This window comes from Anopheles arabiensis, chromosome 2, assembly GCF_016920715.1.
Source record: "Anopheles arabiensis isolate DONGOLA chromosome 2, AaraD3, whole genome shotgun sequence".
NCBI classification, from domain to species: Eukaryota; Metazoa; Arthropoda; class Insecta; order Diptera; family Culicidae; genus Anopheles; species Anopheles arabiensis.
In genome coordinates this window covers 39,252,828-39,276,431 of record NC_053517.1, presented here as the reverse complement: position 1 = coordinate 39,276,431, position 23,604 = coordinate 39,252,828, and the positions used below count along the sequence as shown (strand labels likewise).

Genomic DNA, 23,604 nt, shown 5'->3' with positions numbered 1-23,604 from the left:
TCTAAATAATTGCTACCTTTTTCGTTTTCTCTTTCTCTCTCACACACACACGGTTGCTGTCTCAACCAGTCACTATGCACTCGGCAATATGTTCTTTTTGTTGTATAAGATTCTCTAATGGAGTGAACCGTTTTTGTGCGCGTTCTAAGAACAATGTTTCTCTTTTGAAGCATTTATGTTTGCTCTTTTGCCGTACGTTTTGCCGTGCAGGAGCATGGCAACCGTATCACACCACCAGCCGAAACAATGGCCAACTGAACACACTTCAAAATACTGAACAAGAACCATTGTTGGAAAATCGCTTCGCATCGTTCCTCTATTGAACGTGTTACTTTGTTCGGAAAGCCTCAAAGGACACTCGGTTGTGCTTCGCTCAGGATGTTCGAGCCCCGGCTCTCTCTCTTGGCGCTAATCTTTCCTGTAGTGCATTCCGCGTGCGGGTCAGGCTGGGGAGCAAACAATACAAACGAACCAAAAAAATGCACAAACACGCGTTACCACGGAATCGGCCCTTTCGGGGAGGGAAGCTTCCGAGAAGCAAACGGCATGGGAATAGCGAATCCAAAGCGGATCCATCTAAAAAAGGTGTGGAGGAACAATGGAACGGGAATCGCAGACTAAACTACATCGCCTAGGAAGAGCTGAGGAAATGAGCTGAGAAGTGCTGGATGAGGGGTTTGGTATCTATTTGGAATGTTTTGACGCAGCAGAGCAGCAACGCATTCCTGTCCACCTGGGGAAAACCTCTGGAATTTCTTCTCGGGGAATATTCGGGGAAAACCCATCACGTCACAAGCTATGCGCACCGACAGCGAGGCAAACGTCGTTGGTTGCGCAAGCCGTGCTGTGGCTGAGTAGGGAGGGTGGGCAGAGACAGATTGCGCTTTGCTTTACGGGATTCCAGTAATCGGTATAGCATTTGTGCTGGATTTCTGTTGCACATGCCCGGGAAAAGATAAACTCTGTATGTGTGAAAGCTAATGTAACGAAATTTAAAGCACCAAGCCAACAGGCAATGCACCATCAATCATAGGATGGAATTGAAAGGTGCGTTGTGGGTTTTATTCTGGATAGTGTATTATTTCTCCATTTTGTAATGCGTTGGGAAACGTACAAAGTATCTTCGAGATTAAACAGCTTAATAGAGTTGGTTATAGAAAGCTTTAGGAGAAGTTTCTCAAATGATATAACAATCTACACTATAAAGAGAAGGCACTAGAGGTACTTTGTTTGGTGGGTTTAGCTACTAAAGAAATAACTGAATAGTCACACTGAATATATATACTCATATTTGATCAATATGATACTATTTCCTCACTTTTTTGATTTGTTAAATGAGAAATTTATTTGAATTTGCCAGTTGCCCCTTGTAAATAACAAGCTTCCTGGATATTTATAAAATCACTTAAAAACATCCTTTCCGCCTTGATAGTTTTTTTATGTTTGCTTCTCTAACTTCTCATGAATTAGTTTCCCTTTTCGGCATAATTCGATGAGAACAAGTTTAGATAGGGCACAACATACATCTGGTAGCTAGCTTCTGATACAGCAAGGAAAAGGCTAACCAGTGGGCGATGCTTCTCAGAAGCCTGCTCCAAAGTTTGGATCAGCGCTAGATTTACGTGGTAATGCTTGTTTGGACCATGAGCCGTGGGAATGCTGTTCCAATCCTTGCCACACGTAGAATTGTATCGGTGAGCCCGCAAGGACTGTTGGTGTCGGGGCGTCTCCATTCCCATCGTTATCGATCGCTTCAGTAGATGTTAGAACAGTTCTCTTCAAAAAGAGGTGGAAATAAAATACCAACAAGCACTACCACCAGATCATTCCCACACACATACACATACCACCCATAATCTCTTCTGAGGGTCAATTTTGGCGAGTGGATGATGTTCAAGCGAATACAGGGGAGGGAAGAACAACTTGAACTGGATCAAAAAAGCAAAAGCAGCATCGATGTCTTCCCATGCACACATACACTCCCTCACACACACACACACACACACTGCTTGTACTCAGGCACGACAAACAGTTCAATGGCACGAACGAATTCGATTTTTCGAACCGAACCGGGCTTTCGAGCGAAGAAAGGATCAATAAATTGGAAAATAAAATTAATATCGACAACTCAGCATCCCGACCCGGCCGAAGTGTGAGCGGCATTTGGCGCTTACCCCGTTTGCCTCGACACACAAATAAATGTTCTTGTACCACTCGTGTGTGTCTGTGTGTGTTTCTAGTATCAGTAGGAACCGCCGGTGTGCGCACATCCGGAGCACCGACACTGAAAAATATCTTCACATGTTTTCACTTCGGTACGGTTCTTCTGACGAGAAGAATTTCCCACTCCAGCCCGATAGTGCCGCCGTACCTTGCCCTTCGGTGTCCTTCGCTTCAGAAACAGCAGATTCCACTCCGTCAACCAATTTAGTGCAGCGAAATGTTGAACTTCGCTCGATGCTTCGTGCGATGTAAGTTTATAAAATTGATTAAATGGCTGAACGCTTTCGGTTTTGGAGTGGCCGGGGTACGAACCATGAGCATGTTTGCACCAGTAGACTGGTCCGTCAGCCTAGCTGTAGGAATTTCGCCAACCATCGTGCCATAATCGAGTGATTGGACACAGGTAATTAAGTTATGGCTTGCGAAAATTGCCATCCAACACAAACACACAAGCCAACACAGCATCCTTTATCCAGATAAAAAGCGGTATAAAAATGTCCAATTTCGATGCCGATGTGCCGTGCCAAAGCACAACGATGGGATAAGTTTTCAGTGTGTGTGTGTGTGTGAGTGTTTTTTTTGAGTTGGTGGAGGGCATTTGGCAAACGATAAATGTGAGACGACAGTGCCCCTGTATTCTTGAGGGCGCCAGTTTACGGCCGCCACTTTCACAGGCTAATGTTTGCCCTGAGGTCAACGCCGGCACTCGGCGAGCGAAAAAGCACGCTGAGTGAAAATTCAATATTGGATGGATAAATTTATTTAACTTCGCATCGGTGCCAACCGTCAGCTTCGTATCGTTCTGCGATCTGTTTTGCGACTGGTTTCGCATGAGTCATGGACGGGTTTTGCTGCACCTTTTGCCTCTGATATTAGTGCGAACCGTCGTGTAGTGGGTGGGAAAAAATTAAAGCAAGAAAAAACTACCCAAACACCGAAACCGAACAGAGACTGATGGGGAAAGAATTTTATGAATGGGTTTTTGTGTGCCGTTTCTGTTTCCCCGGCTTGGTGGTGCTGGTGAACGAGAAAGTTTTCTAGTTTCTATCTCGTGTTTGATGATGATGATGATGATGCATACACCATTGCCATCGATGCACAGCAGAAAAAGAGGGGCAATGCAGCATTGCGCGCCATTCTGTGCCATGTTTGTGTTTTTTGGTTGTTGTTGACTACAGTGAATAGGGACATCTACTACCTTTCGTGATTTGCAAGTCAGTATCGGTAAAAGCGTTCTCGGCGCGTGAAAGTGAAACACACACGCACACAAAAACTTAATAAGGGTGCGACAAAAATGCACCCGATTGCTGATGCGATGCTGTGCCATGTGCGCACAGAAACGGAAGTCAAAGAGAAATGTGAGCTGAAGGTGGGGAATTTCCCTCTCGATCTATGTTTCCCGATAGCTTCCTTGCTTGATGTGCTGCTCAAAAATGCAATTACACTTTGTTCAGATGCACTATTCCGATGCGGGGGTGCGTTGCAGTAGGCGCAACGTTAGTATCCATTCCATTTTATAGATGAAATTTCCGCCTTTCGCTTGTTTTTCTTCTGAACTGAGCTGCGGCGTGCAATCGATATGATTATTTTGTCCGTTTTTGCGTGGCCTGCTCGAATACGGATACGGTTATCGAATTTTGTACTAAAATTCAAACACACACACATACAAGCACACACAGAGAGGCAAAGTCAGTATCTAGAGAGCTGCCTTTTGATCACGCGCTGCGCCGAATGTCGTGAGAGCTTTGTCGTGTGGGCTTGGTGCTTGACAGTTTGTGCCGCATCACAATAATGATACAAGCGGATTTGTTTTTTTTTTGTCGTTTGTTTGCGATGCAGCACCGGACCATACCTGTGCTGATTGGAGTGGATGTTATAAATGTTGGCAAAGGCAAAAATCAAACACAATTGCACCGGTGAACATATTATGAATAAAGCCGCGTTCGTGACGAGTGGCCACATTGCGAGCACAATACGGCAAAGTTCGGTGGAAAAAGATAAAGAAGAAAAAAATCATCCACCAAAATAAACATTCTGCATAAATAGAATTATTTATTCTGTCTGCATTTTTCTGTGTGTTTTGGGTTTTTTTTTTGTGTGAGCAAACTGTTGGTATTTTTTGTTTCTAGGTTTTTTTTTATACTGTGGTGCGAAAAGCTTTCCTGATTTCCATTTCTAGTGGTGTTCTCTTTTCACTTGTTTTTTTCTTTGTTTTTTGGGTTCGATTGCAATTGATTTTCTACCTGGTTGCTGTGCACGGGTACGTTTACTGCCGTACCGGCACGTGGGTGTCGCTGGCGGCCATGAAGGAACGAGAGAAAACACAGCACACGCTAAAGCCAGACGCCGAAATTCGTCCGAGACCGAACATAAATAAATACTCAATCGACAAACACATCACATCAAACGGAAGTAAAAACAATATCCGTATCATAAGCAGCAGCACACACACACACATACTCACTCGGTAGAGAAAGTCGATCGATAGCACGATCGTGGGTTGGTGTTTTCGCCATCAGTAAACCAAGCTGCAGTGGTGAGTTGGTACGCCCAAACCAAAGGCAAGGTTCAATAGTGCTTTGTCTCGGCAGTGTTCGACCAAAGGCCAAAGGGACTGCCCCAAAGACTTTGCGAACGAAATGCCACGGCGGTTTGGTTGTCTCGGTGCACCAAGATAATGGTGCTGTTACATTATGGGCAGCATTCTTTACCCCTCTCATTCATTGCGTTATTTAGTTAGTTGATTCACTTTTCTTTGCTCTCGTTTGTTTCAGGCTCAGGATACGCTGTCCTTCTCCGTTTCGATTCGGGACCGTGTCAGCGCAACCGGCATCGAGTCCGAGAATGACAACATAGTTAACGTCCCGATCACCATCATCGTGCTGGACGAGAATGATAACCCGCCGGAGTTTCAGAATGTAAGTCGCTGTATTTAACTCGTTGTTTCCGTTGTGTTCGTTTGCTGTGCCTGTGGATTCGTTGGTGTGTGATTCCCTAAAGATGAAATAGAGGAATTATCATTTGATGTTTCATTTCTTAAACAATATTATTTAAGCTACTATAAATGGCTAGTTGAACTAATATAAGGGAATGTACGGTATACAATTTACGTTTGTAAACAGATAAAACATCATATTTTTGAAGACAAATTTAAAGATATTGCCTTGGTATATAAGTAGATTTATACAGCACCTATCATAACTATATCGAGAGTTGTTTTTCGCGATTGCGGAAAATTCAGAGGACATCGGTAAAAACAGTGAATTTATGTATTGTCCAGAATTCTATTTAACATCTTTGTAAGATTTTTTACAAATTTTTAAAACCATTATTACACGATCTATTACGAAAAAATGAATTTAGGGTGGTTCTATAACTATAAAGACACCTAAAAAAATAGATTTTTGATACTTACTTATGCTTTTATGTACTTATGGTGATTTTTCTTAACTTTTTTAAGAGTTTTAATTAGGTTTTATGTAAAACTTATAAATTATGAAAAAATAAAAACACTTTTTTTAAACCACTAAAAACAATTAATTCTTTGCAACTTTTCTAAAAAATGTTATTTATGATTTTGGACGATTTTTTAATGCATTTGTTTGTACAAAACAATTATTTATAGGAGTGTCTTTATAGTTATGGTACGACCCTAAATTCGAATTTTTGTAATAAAAATTTGAAAAAAAAAACAATTAAGTGAAATAGTACTGTGCATAATTCATAAATTCCATGTTTTTATCTATCTCCTCTGGATTTTCCACAAAACCGCGAAAAACGACTGTCCATATAGTTATGAAGGCGCTCTAGAACCAGTTGACTCAATATATCTATACATGATGATGATATATTGATGTAACTAAAAAGAGTGGTGTAATATGTTTGATGACTGTTACGGTCGTCATGTGGTATGTTTTGAGATAGTCCCGGTATGTTCGATTTTGGGATGGTTGCCATGTAGTAACTTTGAACTCGCGTTGGTCAGGGGGGGCCTTCGTCATCGTTTGCCGAATTAAGTAGAACTGAGGTGGATACTGCTTTGAAGCGGACGTTCGACACTTGATCGTCCAGGCGATCATAGAAACCTTTAGGAGGTTTCCCTTACTGGAAACGTTGGAGTTTAGAGGCCTTACCTTGGGCAGGGGGACATATCTAAACTCTTTAAATGAGAACTCGATAGATGTAGGATGGGCATAGTCCTATCCTGACAGTCCGAACGAATCTGACTTGCCATGATCGGAGTTGGTTTTATTTATACTCAAATGAAGTTAAGGGTTTCTCACATTTGGTTCCGGGTTGTATGTTGGAATGTTATTGTTTTCACTAAGCTAGTTACGTTTGTCTTTTGTTGACAAGAACAATGGTTCTTGTCACTAAGTTCCTGTTTTGGGTGTAATGCTTCTACTGTTCCTGCTTTGGGTTATAAAGCATAAACTGTTCCTGCTTATGTTGTACGTTTCGGTTGGTTCTGTTAAATGAGTCACAATTGTTTTTATATGAACGGTGTGGCCTGAGCTCTTCCGGGTGTGTATGGTATGATCTGATTTACTGAATGTGTTATAATGAATGTGTTACAATGGTGTGACTTGGCTTTCCAAAGTGTGTTACTATGTGTCTATGGCTGATAGTGTGTATTACAATATGTTCTGTATAGCAGATATGCTACAGTGGAAAAAGAACAACCGTTTATTTATATTAACAGAGAATTTGGATGAAGTAATGTATCATAACAAGTTAATATTGTACAATTTTGAGCTCTTTTTAATTTAAAAATAGCTACGTCACTTACAGAGGAGTTTCGAATGTATTTAAAAGTACAAATTGTTCTTTAGTTAATTTTTTTTTAATGTACTTGATCTGAGAGCTTTGAATGCTTTCAACATGTTAGTTTGTCTTTAAATTTTCAACACATCTGCAATATTTGAAAACTCGTCGATTATTTTGCGTTTCGCGATGTTTAAAAATATCTTTTTCTTTTGATGGCGCACTATGGCTGGAAAGTGTCAATGGCACATGCCGTCGCAGCAGTAACATTTCAGGGCGGCAGTGTCATTTGCCTTTCACCTGACTGGTTCATCGGATCTTCAGTAAATCAGTAAAACTTTTCGTTCGCTGCCGCTGCTCGCGTTGTCAAGGGGAATCCTGTTTTTTTTTGTGTGTTGTTTTTGTTTGTTTGTTCGACACTCTTGTTGCTAGCTGCTATCCATCTATCACTTTGCCATTTTCCCATTTTATCATCGCAACTTTCGCGTTAGTTGCGAAACAGCGCGGGAATGATGATAAAAAACAGTTTTTCCCGGCAACTCGTTCGATCGTGACGAAAACCACGAGAAGCTTGCAAGCGGTGCGATGCGAACAGGTCCTCTTCCTCCTGCCCATTTCTCCCTGGTGTATACATGCGGGGGAAGAAAAAAGCAGCACCAACACGAGAACTGTCCACCGGCGCAAAGAAATCTGTGTCGGTTGATGAAAGCAGGAACGACACCAACTGTGACGGTGAACTCATTGAAGTGAAATTAGTTTCGTGTTGTGCAATAATAAATAGGAAAAGTTTCCCATTTTAAACAATTTCAATAAACTCGCCCGGTTCCATGGTGGACACAGTTTTTTTCCCTCCCCCGGTTGCCACAGCACCTTGTCACCTTGTTTGGAACTATTTGTGTACGTGTGTCTGGGTATGTGCTCTGGCGTTTTGCGTCCTCTGGAACGAAAGTGTGGAGCATGCTTGTTTTCTCGCACACAGTGCACCCGAAAAGCTCCTGCCATCGAACGGAACACACAGGCACAGCCCCGGTGTACGGGACCATTATAGCCCGGGATGATTAATCTCTACTTTCGACCTCGGCCCTTGTGTGCCGCTCTGCCGCACCGGAAATGGAGCTGTGGCAGACTGTCCGTCCGTCCACGGAAGGCCCGGGCAGTAACCCGTTTCGGCATTTGGAACTAATTTAAACTTCGGAATGCAAACATTTTACCCACCCCCGTACGGGAATTTCGGGGAGCCCGGGTCGTTCGATTGGACCTTCCGGTTTTCTGGTTGGTTGGAATTTTTCCCCACAGCTGACAGTGTGTCCAGCTGGTGTGCGGTTATTCCGCAGGGAGATCGGTTGGTTTTGCATTCCCGAGTAGGAATGGGTAATGAGGGTCAGCAATTATAAAAAGGGATGGAACGGGAGGAAGCGTTGAGCGAATTGAATTGTAATTTTAATGGAAAAGATTGTAATCCCAGTGGAGTTTTCATTCCGGACCTTTGTTTTTACTTTTTCCGCTTTCCCCATCCCCTCGCAGGTACCGTACGAGACGGAGGTGCTGGAGAACGCCCTACCAGGAACGACCATTTTCGACGGCATCCTGGTGACGGACCGGGACACCGTTGGCGAGAACCTGGACGTGTCGTGCATTCCGCAGCCCCAGAACCCGGACGCGTGCGAAAAGTTTGCGATCGAGGTGACGGACAGCCAGCAGGACCGGCTGACGGCGGCGGTCGTGCTGAAGCAACCGCTCGACTACAACGAGCGCATGATCTACCAGGTGCTGCTGGACGCCAGCGATGGGCTGTACAATGCTTCGGCCGGGCTGGAAATACACGTCCGGGACGTGCAGAACGCGCCGCCCGTGTTTCAGGGCTCGCTGGCAGCCGTCATCAACGAGGACAGCCCGATCGGCACGCTCGTGATGGTGATACAGGCGCGGGACGGCGACCGGGGCCAGCCGCGCAAGATTGTGTACGAGCTGGTGACGAACCCGATGGACTACTTCCTGCTGGACAAACACACGGGCGAGCTGCGGACAGCGAAGCCCCTCGACAAGGAAGCGCTGCCGGACGATACCGGGCTGATCATACTGACGGTGAAGGCGCGCGAAGTGGTGGACGGTGTGCCGGGCAACGACAATCTGACCGTGGCCAGCACGCAAGCATCCATCACGATTCGCGACGTAAACGACTCCCCGCCGATGTTCAACAAAACCGAGTACTTTGTGTCGCTGTCGGAAAACACGGCCTCGGGCACGCCCCTCCCGCTCGAGATTAGCGTGCGCGATCCGGACGTGGGGGAGAATGCAGAGTTTGCGCTGCGCCTCAACGACGTCTCGAACGTGTTTGACGTGGAGCCGAAGCTGGTTACCGGCTCGTCGCAGATCAGCATACGCGTCGCCAACGGTACGCTCGACTACGAAAATCCAAACCAGCGCAAGTTTATCGTGCTGCTGATAGCGGAGGAAACGAAAACCAACCCCAAGCTATCGTCGACGGCCACGCTGACCGTGGCAATCACGGACGCGAACGACAACAGGCCCACGTTCGAGCAGGACTCGTACTCTACCACCGTATCGGAGACGGCCCATCCGGGGCAGCTGATAACGACGATCACGGCGAAAGATCTCGACTCGGGCCTGTACGGGGACCAGGGCATACGGTACTCGCTGTCCGGTACGGGCTCGGAGCTGTTCAGCGTGGACGCGATAACGGGTGCCATCTCGGTGGCCGATTGTCCCGGCAGCGGTGTCGAACGTACCGCCGGCGAGATGCAACCGGTAGCCGGCCAGCTCGTTCGGCGACGGCGGCGCCAAATACCGACCCGGTCCGATCTGCAGCACGAGCAGCACCAGAACGCATCGGCCCGGGGCATCGAGTACATGACGTATCGCATTGTCAACAGTGGCGAATCGAACGAGTACCACGACGTGAACGTAATAGCACCGCCGACAATATCAACACTCTACGATAGCTTCGAAACGACCACACTGGAGCAGCAGCAGCAACTGGTGGAGGAGCTGGCCCTACCGACTACGGTTCGCATCGAGCCGCTGCTCACGAACGATATACAGCACCCGCGGCAATCGGACGGCCCCGGCAAGGCACCCTGCCTCGACTACGAAACACAATCGGTGTACTACCTTTCGTACCGGGCGACCGACGACGAGGGCCGGGGACAAACGTCGGTCGTATCGGTGCGGATCAGCCTGCTCGATGCGAACGATTCGCCGCCGGTCTGTGAAAGCCCCCTGTACCGGGCGTCGGTCGACGAGGGTGCGACAGCGTTCGAGCCACCGCTCATCATTAGGGCCCGGGATCCGGACGTCGTTTCCGAAATCAACTACCGGTAAGTAGTGGTGCGACCCGGACCGGGACCGGGCTACACACCGATGTGTCGGAAATCGATTAGACCCAGATGCAATCTAACCGCTCTTCCCTCTGCCATTTCTCCGCAGCATCATCGGCAACGAGGCCGTCACACGGCATTTCGAAATCGATAAACGCACCGGTCAGCTGACGATATCGAAAACGGTTGCGCTCGATGTGAACCACCTAAGGTCGGAAAATGTGTTCTTTGGCGTCGAGGTGAGTGAGCCACCGGGGCGGGTTTGCATTGGATGCTACAGTACCCGCAGTCCCTGTCGGGCCATTACTATATCTAATTAGAAATTCCTCTTGATTAACATTTCCTTGCACGGTTGTTTGAGCACCAGTTCCGTACGGTGGCCGTGTACTAACCCATCCCATCGGATCCTCCATCCTTGCCAGCGGGACCTTACCTGCTGCAGGGAGCTGGGCGAGGGTTTGGGAGGCAAAAAATCGACCTAATACCTATTCTGGTCTGGTCTTCCAGATCGCATTCGAACAATTTCTAAACCGTTGCACTAACCTCCGACATTACCCCGTTCCTCTTCGCAGGCTACCGATGGGCTGTACACGACGCTCTGCAATGTGAACATCACCATCCGAGACGTTAATAACCACGCACCGCAGTTTGCTCGAGAAAACTATCTCACCTCGATCGAGGAAAACTTTCCAATCGGTAAGTTGCTCCGTAAGTTGCCGCACACCAGTTGGCCCGCACCTTCTCGCAATGCCGCAATCGTGGTAGTAATGGCGTTCCTTTTATAATGGGTGATGAACAAGACAAAAGTGAAGTTACGCTGCCTTAGTTGCCACGAAGCGCTCAAGAGCTCGTTCCCAAGTATTTAAGTTCCTTCACTCAGCCCCGGCTGCCGCTGTTTGTTGTCATTGGTGGGAGAAAGTTTGCCACAGGAGCGGGCACAGACGGGCAGCGGTAGCGAGACACTGTCCAAATGCTTAGAGAGCGAATTAAGACATAGTTCTGGCAGTGCGATAGAAACTACTTTTGCAAAGACACTCTATGAAATTGGAGCTTACTTATCGGAAATATCAACTTCAAGGGGAAAGGATAGGCTTCAGCACGATGGGTTATCGGCTGCACACAGTGCCACTGTTGGTATTTGTAAACAAGTTAAGTTTATGAACATTTTGCTCCATCCAACTCCACGTTTTCTCTCCCTCCCACCCCAGCACTGTTGTCATGCAATCTCGTCCCCGAAGCGGGCCTTATTGGAGTTTCCTCATCAAACGAACTCGTCAAAAGATATTAATCCTATCGAACGTTATCGGATGGTTGCGGTTCGTCTGCCATGCCATGTCAATATCCATGCCCGGTACCGGTATCGATCGACATTCGGAAATTTCCTCTAACCCCGTCCCCCGAGAGGACGCAGTTCTCCTATGGGCGTGCGGTTCCATGCTGAGCGTAGAGTCAAGTTTATTTAACATCAATGTTTCTCGATATTATGTCTGACGAGCTTGATTTCCGAATCCCGAATTTCCCTGGTGACTGGGGGGATCGACGGGACCCGATACCATTTCGCATTAATATCGTCACTATCGTTATTGCGAGCCTTGGGCAGGTTTATGTTACCTCAGTACATTGGCATTTTGCGTAATATATGGTTCGTTTTTCAGAAAACAGCGACTTTGACACTATTTTCGTGTGCACTGCGGTTCTTGCAAACTAACGGCTCTTGTGAAATCTCTCTCGTGTTATTGCCTGGCGTAACTACCACTTAACGGCGCTTACATTATTTCTATTGTGTTTTTACCATCACATTACTCATCTTACTTTACAGCTCTACCAGCGAAAGCTAGCCCAAATAATTGATTTACGTTCGTGTTTCTTTCTGTTTTCCAATCAATTTCCCAGGCACCGTAGTGGAGCGACTGCAAGCGATCGATTTGGATACAGGAATCAATGCGGAGATCAGGTAAATTTTAAATTTCGTTTACACCATGTTTCCACAAACCGCATACCCCGTCCCGTGTGAACGGGATGAGCAGCGATGGAAAGCCGAGCCGAGAGAAACCCCCATAACCAATTTTCGATCGATTCTACGGCCCTGGTACCGTACGGTGCCCGGTGCCCGGGCTGTACCGTTGTGTGCACTGGTTCGAAGGCTATAAAAATAAATTTTTAGAATAACTTGATTATTTTATCCTGTTGTACCCGTGTTTTCAATCCTTCCCTGCGTTACGGGACATGGTGTGCGGCTGTGGCACGTTCATGGCCCAACGGGTCGAGGCGTCGGGAGGGGCGGCTCCTTCCGAAAGGATGCTGTTGAAGAAACTCGTTCGATCATGAACGGAAGCGATTCAATCTCGTGAGGGATGGAGATTGCGGAAGCCAAGGGGTAAAGGTTATGCTGTAAATGCGAATATATGACCTAAACCTTTCCTTGTTTTACCTTTATTTATTCATACCGAAGGATCGACCGGAACGGAACGGGGTATACGAGCGAGGGCCGAGCCTTCCGATTCTTCGATGCTACTTCATTCCATGCTCTTTCAATCTCTACTCCCTCCCGCCAGCAATGGTGGTGGGTTGGGTGCGGTTAGGGTTTCGGTTGCAAAACGACATCAATGTCCATTTTAGTCGCTTCCGCTTCCGGAGACGTCGAGATTTTGTCCCTCGGTAGATGAGCTGCGCTCTGTTCTCTAAAGGCTTGCATACGAGCTTCCCATCGAAAACCACGGGGCAGGGCGAACGACAACCAATCGATGATGGTTATGATGATGAAGATGATGGTGTTTATTGCAAATGGGAAAGTTCATAGAATTGATTACATGGAACATTGAAATGGTTACAAACAAAAAATCGGTAAGGAAATAGATGAAACAGCCGTTAAATATCCGTTTGAAGCCATTTATTGGTTCTGATGCGGCATAAGGAAAAACAAGCGCCTCAGTCAAGCCTTCTGCCGTTTTCTTGTTTTGTTTTAATGGCCTTTATCGCTTCTTGATTACCTTAATAAGTAACGATGCGTTTATTAGGATTTTTTATGATTGAAAGTAGTTTCTGTATGAAGAGCTTGCCTTTTGGCTGCCGAAATTATGCCCACACTTCAAAAAACGGAAAAAACGGTAACATAGGTAACTTATTAAAAGGGCCGAATGAGGCAATAAGTAATCATAAAAATAAATAAATAAATAATAATAATAATAACAATAGTAAATCGTAATTTTACTTATTTTTCTACTGATTTTTCCCACCTTTAAAACAATGTTTGGCTACTCTAACAAAAGTTACGTTTATTACGTTTTAATTTTAACTGATTGCTTCGTTTGGTGAACCCTTTTTAAAGAAAGGTGTATGTGATGAAGTATGCAATACTTATGCAATAATAAAACAGTTAAACTGCAAATAAACAGATTTACTAATGCCAACTACACGCTGCTTGCTTAATAATACATGCACTGTGTACAAAAACGGAAGGGCGTGTAACCATTTATAAATTACCTTGCACGGTACAAGATTACCCGTGTTTTATGCAAACATATCGGCCTATTTTGACTATTTGCGAACCGATTGCACTCCGGCATCCGCCATCCCGAATGGCAACCCCCGTCCTGCGCCCTGACGGCATAAAACACAACTTCAAACCTGTAGGGATCATGTAAACCGAACCCCACGCTTCCGCGCTCTGGCCCAACGAGAACAGCGAAACTACGAAGTTCGAGCATCGATTTTACTGATGTAGTTGTTGTAAAACCCGAAACCGAACGTGTACAAAAATGCAGAAAATACACGGCCCCGGCAAACATGCACAAGTACAATCGAGCGTACAACCACACGGTACGACACGGGACGAGTCCCCGGATCCACGGGCACATCGAGAATGAATCGGAAGCAGCAAAGAGGAAAATCACAATAACCGAGCATGTTCCCGCGCTGTAGCTGCATCGAGCCACAGCATAATTGACTGGGACAAATCAAACAAGCAACAAGAAGGGCTGGAATCGGTTAAAAGGGGGGTTCCAAAAATGGTCCACTATGAGACGCTAGTATCATGGCGAGCATTGTTGTGGATGGGTTGCGAGCTGCCATAAATAAAGTTAAATTTTAATCAAATTCTTGTTTAGATTTACGAATGAACGGGGAACGAAACTTGAGCGCCCACCGCGCCTAGCATTTTCGTGCAAAAGGTGTGGTCACCCTGCTCGAAAAGTACCAATCATAAAGTACGATACGACAAAGGTGGAATGACCGAGAGAGCGATAGAGTGTGTGAGTGGGAGAGAGAGTGTCAGTGTAGACGGGTTAAATGAGATTAAAGCTCAAACACAAATTAAGGCTCATGCAGCGCTTCGGTAGGCGGAGCGCTGCTATGCCCACGGTTCACCACTTCATCCTTGACCGGCGACCTAATTTGTGTTCGCGTTTTTGATTACCTTGGCAGCTGGAATGCTCTTGTCCCGCCGGTTCGAGGAGCAAAGCTTTAAATAAGATCATTTGGGATGTGAGAACCCGGGTTAGAGATGCCCATGGCATTTGGGGCTTGTTGCCAGATTTCATGGAGAAACCGTGTCCATCACAAATAGACCAGTGAGGAGTTAGGGAAGAAAATGCAAAACTTTTTTTTATAGACTAAAGCCTAAGAGCGAGAGAGTGGCTGTTTTGGGTGATTAAATTGGTAACATTTTTGTTGCCAAAGTGCATGTAATGAATGTCGGTTTTTAAAATCCGTGCACGGTCCGAGCACTCAGGCGTCCGCTTATTTCCAATTCAGAAGTGGATTGAGGTGTCGAGGACCAAAAAAACGCCCCTTCCTTCCACCATCTTCCCGTTGCGAATCATAATCTTTCCCCGGGACGCAACCTCAGCCCATTAATTAGAGCAGTGTTCTTAGCTTAATGTGTGTGTGTGTGTGTTTGTGCGTTTTTTTGTTACTTACTCGGTTTTATCTTGCTATTTCGGTTCGCGTGCCAAGTGCGCCAAGCTCGGGAAAAGGTGGTGGAACGTCCTGTTGAATTTTAATTAGGCCAGCAGCACCAAAATTCTCATTAAATATGCAAACGATTTCGGCAGAAGTCGATTTGCAATTCGCTACTCACTTTCAATTTGTAGACCCCGAAACCTTCCCACCTTCCCACACTGTGTCTGTGAACCCTAATTGCATTCGCTAATGTAATAAAGGTGAGAGCGGTAAGCCGGTGCCAAGCCTAAGGCCGAGATTGACCCGAGACAAAGACAAAGAAATTGGGGAATGGTGGCTCGAAGGAAGCTTAAAAGTTTTACTTGAAATTACAATGAATTGTACGCTTTGTTTGTTTTGCATCGGCTTTTTCGGTTTATTTGCATTGATTGGAGGTGTTTAATGTGTGTGTGTGTCTGTTTGTACCCTTTTCTTCCCGCAAGGTATCGCATTCAGCAGGGTAGCTTTGATGATTTCACGATCGACAATAGGACCGGTGTCGTTAGCATTGCCCGCAAGCTGGACTACGATCGACGCAACACGTACCAGATGGAGATTGTGGCGTCCGACTCCGGCACACCCAGCCTGTCCGGCACGACCATGCTGACGGTGAGCATTATCAACAGCAACGATAAGGCGCCCTACTTTACGCCGACCACGCAACGGGCGGATGTGAGCGAAGATGCACCGATCGGGACGCTGGTGCATACGCTGGTCGCCGTCGATCCGGACGTGGCATCGAGCGAGTCGCTGGACTATGCGGCCACCGAGCCGATCACCGCGGTGGACAAGAACGGCAAGGAGGTGGGCGAGATGGAAGACTTCAAGGATATGTTTATGATCGATCGTTCCGGCAAGGTGTTTGTGAATCGACGCTTGCTGCGGGACAGCTTTGCGGTAAGCGTTTGACGCGGGGTGGAGTGAAGTGTAGTGGCATGAATCGTGTTTCATAAATGTTTCGCTTTGTCTGCAAATTCCAGGTCATACGCATCACGGTACTCGTGACCGATACGACGGCACCATCCATCCAGCAGGGCGAAGGACTTCTCATCATCACGATTACGGACGTTAATGAAGAGCCACCGGTAAGTGCAAAAGATTACCCAGTCGGGGACGTGGGGACGGCTTTGCTCGCAAAACTAGCAATTTGAAAATCGGAGGCAAGCTCCCATTAGTCAGTTCGTTTCCAACCGATCCCTTACCGAGGGTGTTTCTGCACAGCAACACATGCAAATGAGTCCATTCGGGAAATGGAAAATGGATCGCTGCTTGCTTTTCTGAGCCGTGCTGATGTGCGGAACTGTTGTGCTGAAAATCCCATAACGCGAGCGTGCTATGATCGATTGATTTGCAAATTTGCTGCGACAATCATATCTTCGCTGCTGGTGAGGTGCAATGCTTTTTAGGCGAGAGTGCTTTTACGGAAAATGGTTTGGGATGTGCTTTGCATGCGATCACTTCGGTTTTGCCGGTGGGGAATAAGTAGTCTCCTCGCTTTGATGGCACCACTAGGAAAGAGGGAAATAAACCTCGTTAATATGCGCTGTGCAATGCAATGCGCATAATTTTCACACTCGATTGAGTGTTGGGAGTGTTGTTGCATTTCAGCGGTGGAGGAAAAGAAGCGTCATATAAAAGTTTGGAATAGGGATGCCGTTTTGTAGCGCGAAAAGTACTCTAAGTAAATGGATTACTCTCAGTGTGATGTGATGGTGGGAATTGTTCCCTTTGTACCGATACATACAAGATCGAGTAGAAGACGTCGTTTTAACCCGCTTCGAGTGAGTCACATACAGCTCGTTGAATTTAATAAATATCAAATATCCATCGTAAAATGGGCTCAAGCGTTATTTTATGCGGAAAGCAAACGGTCCTGTTTTCGAAACGTCCCACTAATGATGTATAAACATACGTTGATGGAGGATACTGTTAATTCATGATACATTTTACGATGAATCATTCAAAAATTTCAGCAATTTAGTATTACACTTAACCAGTAATAAAATTTGGTTAAGTTGTGGCTTGTTGTTATAGACATGTTTTAAATAGTTTTTTGTTTATTTAGATCTACACCGAATCGTATTTTCCATTGAAGCGAAGATACGTATTTCCATGCAACATTACCACTACCATGAATATAGAATATTTCTTAGAATAAATGTTCAGCTGCGTTTTCGTAACTTTAAACAAAACAACGAAAATAGTTCATTTATTGTTGCTATCTAATTAATGTTGTCCAAGTATTCTCGATTTAGATCCATTTCAAAGGAAAATTGTTTGTTTATGTTTAGTACTTAAGTGCTGTTTAGTACTCAATCCCGACAAGCCATGTAGCGGGGTTGATATGCAAACTACAGTTAATATGAAAATAGAACTGATGCGCAGTTTAGTGTAAAGAGAGTTTGTTATAACAGAAAACCTTTATCATGATAATACACATAATGTTCCAAATTGAAGTGTGTTCAATAGGAAATAAATACTCATAAGCTCGTGACTCTTATTGTTCAGAAAGGTTTATGCTGAATTACGGCTGCAAACAGGCATTTGAATTTAATTAATTAGAGATATTATTCTATTTGAACTGTAAATAACAAATTCATGCTATCATCTCGTTCAACCCGTAGCAAGAAAAGATAATTTTTTTACACAATCGCTTCACCAATTGAAGTACCCTTTACTAAAACTCTTCCTGCAAGTGAAATCTCGTTGCTTATTAGGACCGCCATCAAACGGAGTTAATTTTAATTCCATGAAGTAGACTGACAGGGTGCCAAAACCAACGAATATGACCCTTTGTGAATGATATTTGTATAGGTTTTTATGAAAAATGACTGTTTACTGTATATAAATTGTCAGCTAGCGCTTTATCGTACTGTAAGATGCGAAAGTTTTCTTTGTGTTTTCTTTGAAGTTTTCTTTGAAAAGAGAAATTATAAAAGAGAGCTTCTTTTTTCCTTTAAAAAAAGAAAACACATTGTGGAGGAAAACACATGAAGCTAATATTTACTTTCATAAACTGTTCTAACTATCAAGTGCAGCTGTACAATTCCGTCCATTTTTTTTTTCAAAATCCACAGAATGAAGTTCTCGTAACTTCGCATGAATTGTTTTAATGTTTCTTGGAGAATGCTTTTTTCTCGCGTTCATCGGGCCACACAAAGCTCACACACGTACCAGAACACCAGCACCATGGACGTGAAGTTCGCAGCAAGTGGATCAAACGAAAACAAAACAAAAAAGAAGAGAAAGATAGCTAAAAGCAACACCATTCCGAAAACAGAGCACCATATAATGAAGCAATTTATTCCCGACGCAGTGGTTTTAACGCCGTCCTGTTGCCACTCGCCATCGGTGGAGAGAAAAATTCCGCCACTCACCATTTCTCATTTCACCAGGGCTTGGTTCGAGGGCACGAACATTCCATGCGGGAAGAAAAATTGCATCGCTTTTCGTTTCCTTTCATCGCGCGTTTTTCCGTGTGCGCTGCTTTTCCTTGTTTTTTTTCTTACTTCTGGTTCACCCCTTTCGGTCGCGATCTTCCTGCTCAATCTTGGCTTCACGCTGTGTGTGTGTGTGTATCGCAACGTGGTGGCAATGATGAACTCCTGCTAGTGGTGGCGTTTTTTTAGCATCCTTCCAGCGAATTATGAGAAAATATCCTAACGTTACCCACCAGCGTAACACCCCTCCCGTCCCGGACGAAGCTGCATCCGGCGGTCGGCTGGTGCCGTTCACTTGCCCCCACGCAGTGCCGGGGTCTCGCTGGGATCCTCAGGAGCAGTGCTTGATCCATGCAAACGCCAACCCACGCCGGCAAGCCGTGGGAATGGGAATGGTGATGGGTTTACGTAGCATGGTTTTAAAAACATCCGCCCCGGGTTCGCTCTTGCGTGCTCTATTAAGACTGTATCAAGACAAATCGCGCGTCCCGCGTTCAGGCCCCGCGCCTCCGGCTGGAGTGCTGTCATCTGCAGCGGGTGGAAATGAGAAACCAGCGGGCGTGGAACCCAGCTTTCGCGCCAGCATACAAACGCCCTGGTCTGCCAGAAACGCCAGGGAGCCCGAGGAACCCATTAAAGTGGAACGTGATAGCGCACAAGGTTCTCCTTTTACGGAGAGCCGGGTTTGGGTGGCGTCGCATGACTACGGCATGAAGATGGTGCCCCTTTGCCGTAAGAAGTCAGATTGTCTGTGCTTTGTGTGTGTCGGTAGGTGTATTTTTTCCCTCTATCCTGGCAACTTTTCGCACTACGAACAAACGGTGGCACCTTTTCATGGATACGGTGCCCCGTGATCCCTGCTGGATGCTATGGTTGCTCTTAGTGTCTTGCTTGCCACCCCTTTCTGCTGCCCCAGCCCTTCCCAACCGCCAGATGAGCTAAATTAAACCAATGACATCGAGAAGCATCCCGCCGACCGAGTGACTCTTGAGCATTATCCTAACCAAGGTTACTTTGCACCACTTCCGTTAATTACTGTCCGGGTCAGAGGGGTTACGGTGGGCGGTGCCAAACGCGGGACAAGGGGTAACCAGGCATGGGTAGTCATCCTACCGTAAATGGCGTTTTCGTTAAGCCAAAAATACTCTCCCGAGTAATGGTACGGTTTGAAGACGGGTTGACGACACAGGCCCAGACACTGGTTGTGTCTACTGACGCATGAAGGCTTGGCGGGCGGGTAGGACAGGGGGCGCTGACAAGCGTGTTATGACACAGGTGAAAAGTCTTATTACGAGGATGTGAGGTCGGTCGGGTGAGTCGATGTGCCGTAATCCACCAGCAGTGGATGCCACCGCTACCCGGGCCAGAAGGAGGCGAATTGGTGCTCTCGGTGGTGTTAATATGTTGAAGTGCCTTTCGAGAAAGCGCAAAGGCAACCGGTATGTGCAGCTGCGGTGCAATATACTCCGAGGCTTACTGGCTGAAGCTAGAGATATCGCATTGCACAACACCGGGACGGGTACGTTTGATCAGAATGTGCTTGAGACTCACCCGTTGATCCCTCGGCATGATAAGGCACACTTCGAAACTGAGCAGGAACGACACGAAGTGGAGCATCGTTTGCAGGACCTGTTTTCTCGGCTCATTTGAAACAGCAGTTCGGGGCAAAAAATCACTAAAGTGAAGATAGTTCGATGTATACAAGAGAAAAGGAAGCTTTAACTAGGTCGAATGGAGGCTCACTTAATATTGTTTTCAATTCTGGGGCAAATACCAGCAGGTAGAGCGTTCCATTTCAAGGAAACTTGTTCTTCAAACTAGCCCTAAAGCTTACTTAGAACAAAAAAGACAAAAATTTGATCCCTTCTTTCAATTACACATCGCTTCCGCTGTATGAAACAAACGAAGCACAGACAATTCCAACTACAGCTTAAACGAAGAGATGAAAACTCTTTCATCGTCGATCTGTAATTAATTCAAACAAAACTCTCTCGAGCCGAACATTTCGGCTACCGGGTTTCATCCCAACGCTCTGCGGACAGATCCCGTAATATCATCTCCCGTACAATCGACCAAACGATGGGGTTATTCCTCTTGAGTAAAAATCTATCCCAAACTCCCAAACGCTTGCAGCAGAGGGTGTGTATGTGAACGATTCAGTGGAGCGTTGGGAAGGTTTGTCCGGAAGGTTCTAAGCGTACCGATACGTACCGGAAGTGGGCTTTCTCCAAGGAATTGTTTCTACAATTCCATCAAGCCACTTTCTGGGGCGGGAGTGTGCTAGCATATAAGGCATGTTCTGTATGATGGAAGCAGAGCCTGTAGAAAATCCCGACCCAGTTCTTGCCAACCAAGAACAAAAGCGGCGGTAAGATGAGGGCATTTTAATTATAATACGATTATGGGCTTTACCCATCGGTTAGGTTCGTTTGGAAGCTTTCGGAAACGGACATTCGCAGCCACAACCCGTACCCGAGAAGAATGGTGGTGTCGTGGGATATGTTAGCAGAAACGGTTTGCCTACGCTAAGGGAACATTTCAATCGATCCTGCTCATCTTCACTCCTCAGCCTCGGGACTCAGCCCACCCCGTCGGAATCATTCAATGGTGAATAATTTATGTGCTCATTCTAAACCTGTATCGTTCCCACACGGCACGCAAAACGGAGGCTTTCCCAAGTGTAGTACAAATAATGGAATTTTCTTAAGAACCTATCCCCTCACCCAACCCAACAGCAACGGAAGCTTGGGTTGCTGCTATCCAGCGTTTATCGGTCGTACATCATCCACATCACCGGTTTTGTGAGACATAAACGGCCGTGCGTCTGTTAAACTGTGTCTGTGTGTGTGTATGTGTTGAACGATGTGTGAAAGACGTACCCGCTGTCTCGTATTTCTTCCTCGTCCTGCAGCTTCATCTCGCATCAATTTTAATTGCCGCTCTTGCAGAATGGTTTCTCGATTCCCAACCAAAGCCCGGCCTTTTGTTTCTCATGTGAGTGTAAATTATCCATCCACGTGTCACTCCCCACGGACCTCGGGCTTCACCCTCGCCCCCGGGCACATTAATAATTATGAATCCATCTCTGCAGCAATGTAGCAAATCTATTTTAAATTAGTAGTGATAAAAGCGGAAAATACACCCTCATAAAATGTACAAAGCGGGGTGGCCACACAGCCACTCACTCGCCTCTGCGTCTGCTTATCCACGAAAGTTGGTCAGCGATTTAAAGTCAGACTAAAGCAAACCGGCAGCCTTTACGACCAGAAACAGAACAGTGACAGCTCCGACAGTATCTCCCAAAAGGGAATCTCGTCGAACGAGTTTGGCGTGTGTGCGTGTGTTTCGGCGGGTTGACAGAACTCAAGGCTGAGCGTGATCTAATTTGTTGTCACTAGGGTGCAAACTACTTCGCTCGTGACATGACATGCCGGGTCATCTGGTGCTGTGCAATTTTTGGCCCGCCGCCCAGGGCTCCCCGAACTCGACTCCCAAATCCGATCAAATCCGGTGCTTCTAAATACCCCCGGCACACAAGAAGCGCCTGCGTTGTGGCAAGGAGAGCACCAGTACTCGGTTTCGCTTAGGAACAGTTGCTCTCGTGTTGCGCGAGGCACGTCCGGTTTGACGGAAAATCCACCGGCAGGCAGCAAGTGCTTACCAGTTGGTGGCAGTTTTTGGGCAGGACCAATAAGTGAGTTAATATATCTCACGGAGCGTGTGCGTGCCGGCGCACCGTTCGACTATCGAGTGTATCATTTGCATAAATGATAAGGCAATTATCAGTGTTTAACAGGCGTTTGGTAGCGTGATGCTGGGAACGGTATCGGGTGTACTTTCCGCGTACTGTCGCCGTTGCTGCGTTGCTGCCTGGTGCTGGAGGAATAGGTAAAGGCACGAGCACAGGTGCAGCTGGAGCATAATTTTAAGTTTCCCTTGGCCTGTTACGGTGCCGGTAGGGGCTGAAGTTTCTTAAGGCGATCTGTCATCTTCATTAGAGCGTATTAAGCAATGATTTGGGTAATGTATATTCAGTAGATTGTGCTGCTATTGCGATGGTGAACGTGTCTGGCATAGAGCATCGCAAACGAACGAAATTGACTGGGCGTCTCCATCGCATTCTGAAAAGCAGTTAATTGTAGTTTTCATAATTTTGGATTTGCATATTAAGTCATATAAAGTATTATGTTTCAAAATTAGTTTCTTCGTGCTTCCTTGTTGATGCTGTTTAGCTCAACGGTTTGTTGTAACAATGGAGCTAATGGGTAATTCAATCATAAGTTTGGTAGAGTTTTGAATCTTTAATCTACGAAGAGCATATCTGTAACTTTGCGTTTTCCTATTCTATATTAAACTCAATGGTATCATTATATACGAAAAAAATCCATCTTAAGTTATGGAAACTTTGTTTTTTTTCTGTTTTACATATCACGTTAACCACTTTCTAGCATGTTTGTATAATGTGTATTTTCATACATTAAATTGTAATTGTAGCCAAGTCGCACGCCACATTATTCTAGCTATCCTAGTGTATGCTATTCAAATGCGATCAAATGTACACCAATATCGCAAAGTACACTTTCCTATAAAAAGCCATTAAATCGATCATTAAAGTCACAGTGTAAGTCGTACATTTGCTAACCCATCCATCAGCAACATTTTATTGTATCCAGCGGCAACTTCTGCAATCGAAAGGAATTGTTTCACGAGACGAACAGTGATAGGGAGAGAGAGAAAAAATGAAACTCCAGTAAATGTATTCCAATTCAATCCGCCACCTAGCCAACCGATTCCGGCAAACCCATTCCGACAAATCGTTCCGATGATTTACTTCCGTTGCAAATGCAAATCACAATGCTGTCAATTCCATTCCGGCAGCAAAACAAAAAAAAGCTGCCCGT

At 45.8% G+C, this 23,604-nt stretch overlaps 1 protein-coding gene across 11 annotated transcripts in view; it reads left to right on the top strand.

The window, feature by feature from the left end:
• LOC120904216 (cadherin-87A) overlaps positions 1–23,604 on the top strand; it is a 135,257-nt gene that overhangs the window by 99,227 nt on the left and 12,426 nt on the right. For all 11 annotated transcript variants that reach the window (XR_005739730.1, XM_040314124.1, XM_040314071.1 and 8 more), the window contains 7 exons: positions 4,998–5,141; positions 8,512–10,325; positions 10,435–10,564; positions 10,898–11,021; positions 12,219–12,279; positions 15,707–16,160; positions 16,244–16,348. Coding sequence is in view for 10 of the 11 variants with exons in the window: in XM_040314124.1 (XP_040170058.1) it covers positions 4,998–5,141; positions 8,512–10,325; positions 10,435–10,564; positions 10,898–11,021; positions 12,219–12,279; positions 15,707–16,160; positions 16,244–16,348 (2,832 nt within the window). In the remaining variant the exon portion in view is untranslated. The remainder of the gene's footprint in view (positions 1–4,997; positions 5,142–8,511; positions 10,326–10,434; positions 10,565–10,897; positions 11,022–12,218; positions 12,280–15,706; positions 16,161–16,243; positions 16,349–23,604) is intronic.